The sequence below is a fragment of the Eimeria acervulina genome, genomic scaffold, assembly GCF_000499425.1.
Source record: "Eimeria acervulina Houghton genomic scaffold, Eah_scaff1646, whole genome shotgun sequence".
In the NCBI taxonomy this organism is placed as follows: Eukaryota; Apicomplexa; class Conoidasida; order Eucoccidiorida; family Eimeriidae; genus Eimeria; species Eimeria acervulina.
Window position 1 is genome coordinate 1 of NW_013549041.1, and position 4,833 is coordinate 4,833.

The 4,833-nt window shown below is 41.3% G+C and overlaps 2 protein-coding genes across 2 annotated transcripts; both read right to left on the reverse strand.

Moving 5' to 3' along the window:
- Positions 1-362: 362 nt before the first annotated feature.
- Positions 363-824, reverse strand: EAH_00061850 (hypothetical protein; the record flags this gene model as incomplete). The annotated part of the gene is made up of 1 exon (XM_013393300.1): positions 363-824. The coding sequence occupies one exon, from the start codon at positions 822-824 to the stop codon at positions 363-365; it is 462 nt and encodes a 153-aa protein (XP_013248754.1).
- A 775-nt stretch (positions 825-1,599) lies between these two features.
- Positions 1,600-4,216, reverse strand: EAH_00061860 (hypothetical protein; the record flags this gene model as incomplete). Its single annotated transcript, XM_013393301.1, has 3 exons — positions 1,600-2,874; positions 3,049-3,565; positions 4,095-4,216. The coding sequence occupies 3 exons, from the start codon at positions 4,214-4,216 to the stop codon at positions 1,600-1,602; spliced, it is 1,914 nt and encodes a 637-aa protein (XP_013248755.1).
- Positions 4,217-4,833: the final 617 nt, after the last annotated feature.

Consider the following 4,833-nt stretch of genomic DNA (forward strand, 5'->3'; position numbering starts at 1 on the left):
ATATATATATATATATATATATATATATATATATGGGTTTAGGGTTTAGGGTTTAGGGTGAGGAAATAAACGCCAAAGGGCCGCATGTTTTCAAGGGTTTAGGGTTTAGGGTTTAGGGTTTAGGGTTTAGGGTTTAGGGTTTGTTCAGGGTTCCATCTGTGGATGTATTCTTGACGATATCTCCCCACAGACATTTTTAATCATGTTATGCTGCTGCTGCTGCTGCTGCTGTTACGCTGCTGCTGATGCGGTTGTTGATGCAGCTGGTGCTCCTGCTGCTGTGATTGTTGCTGCTGTTGTTGCTGCTGTTGCTGCTGCTGCTGTTGCTGCTGCTGCTTTTGTTGCTGTGTTTGCTGCTTGTGTTATGATTCCGTGTTGCTGTTGAGAAAATCTTCATCTACTTTGCTGCTGCTGCTGCTGTTGCTTCTGCTGCTGCTGCTGGTATCGCCTTCGCTGCTGCTGCTATCGCCTTTGCTGCTGTTGCTGTTGCTGCTCCTGCTATCGCCTTCGCTGCTGTTGCTGTTGCTGCTGCTGCTGCTGCTATCGCCTTCGCTGCTGTTGCTGTTGCTGCTATCTCCTTCGCTGCTGTTGCTGTTGCTGCTATCTCTTTCGCTGCTGTTGCTGTTGCTGCTATCGCCTTCGCTGCTACTGCTGCTGCTGCTATCGCCTTCGCTGCTACTGCTGCTGCTGCTATCGCTTTCGATGTTGCTGCTGCTGCTGCTATCGCCTTCGCTGCTGCTGCTGCTATAGCCTTCGCTGCGTTTTGTGCTGCTGCTGCTGCTGCTGCTGCTGCTGCTGCTGCTGGTTTGTTTGCGTATCTGCATGGTGTCGATGAATTTGAGCAGAGTATGCTGAGAGCGAAGCATCTGCTGCCGTTGATTAATTTGATTAACTTTGTTAATAACATTTAATTTATATAAAATATAATTATAAGGATTACGAGAGGGTGCATTTTGATCGCTTTCTTCTTCTCTTTCTTCTTCTTCTTCGTCTTTGTCTCTCATTAAGTAGTGCATCGCTCTGTATGCGTTGACTCGGCCCGCTGTCTGCACTCTACCTGCACAAATATATATATATATATATATATATATATATTTAAATATATATATATATATATATAAATATATAAATATCTAATGTCAGCAGCAGCAGCAGCATCATCAGCAGCATCATCAGCAGCATCAGCATAAGCAGCAGCACAAGAAGCAGCATCATCATCATCAGCAGCAGCAGCAGCAACACAAACATCAGCAGCATGAGCAGCAGCAGCAGTATCAGCAGCAACACAAACATCAGCAGCATCAGCAGCAGCAGCAGCATCGGCAGCAACACAAACATCAGCAACACAAACATCAGCAACACAAACAGCAGCAGCACAAACAGCAGCAACACAAACATCAGCAGCATGAGCAGCAGCAACACAAACAGCAGCAACACAAACAGCAGCAACACAAACAGCAGCAACACAAACAGCAGCAACACAAACATCAGCAACACAAACAGCAGCAGCAACACAAACAGCAGCAACAACACAAACATCAGCAGCAACACAAACAGCAGCAGCAACACAAACAGCAGCAGCAACACAAACAGCAGCAGCTAACCCCAGAGATTATTATTTCTGTCGACAGCTTTGAGAAGTATTTGTTTGACTTTGGTCATAGATGTGTTTGCTTTTGATGAAAAGAGAAGAGCAGCAACAGCAGCAACAATCGGCGCAGACATAGACGTCCCCGACAGCAAAGCTGTAGAGTTCGTAGGAAATGCACTGTTAATTAGAACACCAGGTGCAGCGAGGTGTACATACACCGGAGAGAAGTTGCTGAACCTAGCTAATCTATCATGTTTATCTGTAGCAGCAACAGTTAACATATTATTTAAAGCAAATGCTGCTGGGTATTCGCGAGAAAAGTCTATTAATGATGCTGCATTACCAGCAGCAGCAACAAACAAATGATTTGCTTTACTAGCAGCAATAATAGCTTGTCGCAACGATGAAGAATAGACAGACCCCCCCCACGAGTTACAAGACAGCGCAAACTTCATTATCACAGCATAATTTAGTGCTTCTATTGCTCGCGATACAGAGCCAAAACCCTCTTTGTTTATAAATCGAAGAGCTGCTATCGATACACGCTTGCACCCTGCAGCATGCTTCACGTTGCTCTCTTCTTCCTTCTCTCTCTTATCTACCTCCATCGCCTTGCTGCTGCTGCTGCTGATGATGCTGCTGATGCTGCTGCTCGTGCTGCTGCTCGTGCTGCTGCTGATGCTGCTGCTGGTGGTGCTGCTGATATCACTAAAATAAGTACTGCTGCAGGTACTAGTAGTAGTGCTACTACTACTACTACTACTACTGCTGCTGCTGCTGCTGCTGGTGCTGCTGCTGCTGGTACTGGTGCTGCTGCTGCTGCTTGAATCCTTCTCTTCTCCGCTATCACCTCCACTGCTGCTGCTGCTGCTGCTGCTGCTGCTGCTGCTGCTGCTGCTGGAAGTAGTTGTAGCAGCAGGATCAGGAGTAGTAGTAGAAGTAACTGGCTTGAGAGGCGGAGGTTTTCTGAGAGCGGCAATGATACCTGCGACATGTGTACCGTGGCCGTGTTCATCAGCAGGTGTTTGTGTGAAGTTAGCAAAGTTGAACCCAGAGACATCATCGATATAACCGTTAGAATCGTCATCAATACCGTTGTCTTCTATCTCTCCTTTATTAGTCCAAAGCATTGCATTCAGATAAGGATGATCTGCCTGTACACCCGAATCTATTACCCCTATTGTTATATCTTCTTCTAAACATACACCAAATGAAGACTTCGCCTTATTCAAAGATACAAGTTCCTCCCAGTATGACGGTACTAAGACTTCTTTACTCATCTCCTAATAAACAAATAAATAAATAAACATATTAATTAATTAATTAATATTTAAATATAAATGTATTAAAATATTAATATATTTGTATAAAGATTGACACACAAAGGCATCATCATCGAGCAGCAGAAACAGCAGCAACAGCAGCAGCAGCAGCAGCAGCAGCAGTAATAGTTGTACCTGTTGCTGATTGAGGTGCAGCGCAGCATCAAAGTTTACAGCTACTGTGCATTCATCTTCTTCAAATGCTTTTATAACTTCATCAGCATTTATTAGAGGGCAATTCTCAAGAGATAAGACAGATATTTTAACTCCTTTTAATGTTGTCTGAGAGACAGAACAACGAACAGCTGCTGCTGCTGCAGCAGCTGCTGCTGCTGCTGCTTCAGCCGATGCTGCTGCTTCTGCTGCTGCTGCTGCTTCGGCTGCTGCGGCCGCTGCAGCAGCAGCGGCTTCTTTTGCTGCTGCTTCTCCCCCTGCTTCTCTTGCTGCTGCAGATTCTTGAGCAACAGTAGCTGCAGCAGATGCTGCTGCTGCTGTTGCTGCTGCTGCTGCTGCTGCTGTTGCTGCTGCTGCAGCAGCAGCAGCAGCAGCAGGAGCAGCTTCTGCTTGTTGCACTGTCTTAAAAGAAAAAATATCTTTTGAATATGCTGCATAGTCGCCGGCATTTTTCGTAGAAAATACCGCCGACTCCTCACTGAAGAAGAATAAAATAAATAAATAAATAAATAACTTGAATTAAATAAATAAATAAATAAGTTAATAAGTAAATAAATAAATAGATAAATAAATAAACAAACAAATAAATAAATACATATGCACCAAACATATATATCCAGCAAGCAAACAAAACGGAGAGGAGAAGTAAATAAAAAGAAGCAGAAAAAATAAATAAATAAATAAATAAATAAATAAATACAGATGTAAATAACGCATCGGCTCTACAGTGCATATAAAATTATATCTACATAATGTACATCCATGTACAATATAGCGAAGCATACTACATAATATATATATATATATATATATATATATATATATACTACATGTATATAAGGATATGTTGTGCATGCACAGTGCTTATATATATAATAAACAGATTATGTATATTACAAATGTGTAGAATGCATAGATAATATAATTAAAACAGATATATAGACATAATATAGAAGAATAGAGAGAGAAGTTTGTAGTATATTTGTAAAACAATTGTTGCTGCTTACTGTTTATAATCAGAGTTTCTTTTATCTTTTACTTCCCCCCTAAGAATTGTCGATAATATTTTAGCAGAGGCCTCCGTTTGATTGCAATTTTCTTTGAAAGATATTAACAAACGTTGATGCATCTTTTTTTCTATTGCTTCTTCATTTTCTTCTTGTTGCTGGCTGTCCTGGTTGCTTTGGGCGCCATCATCAGCTGAGAAAGCGGGCTGAATACCTTGAAATAAGAATAAAAAAGAAGAAAAAGACAAACATAAAACAAATATTTTCATTTCTGAGGCTTTTATAATTCACAAATTTACTCCTGACAGCAAAACAATAATATACAGTAGGCGGCGAGGTGCTTATACACCCCACGCCTACGAGGGAAACAAGCGATAAATAGGTCTTTCTGCAGCCAAAAATGTGATAAAATGACATAAAAAACAAACAACACACAAAAATATGATGTAAATACACAAAAATAATGAAAAACACCTTCAAAAATATGCAGCAAACCACTGGTCCCCCGTACCGCCGCCATAACAACCTCCAAACCGAAAGGAGTTGTATGCTTACTGCACAAAAACGTATTAAAATAATAAATTATAAAATTTATTTATTTATTTTATTTATTTTTATTTAATTTCATTGAAAACACCCACAATATTTACTTTTTCGCCCTGATTTCCCTGCCGTCGTTGCAGCAAACAGAAGCCCCTCTACAGCGAGCAGATATTGAAATATACAGAGAGGCTTCAGA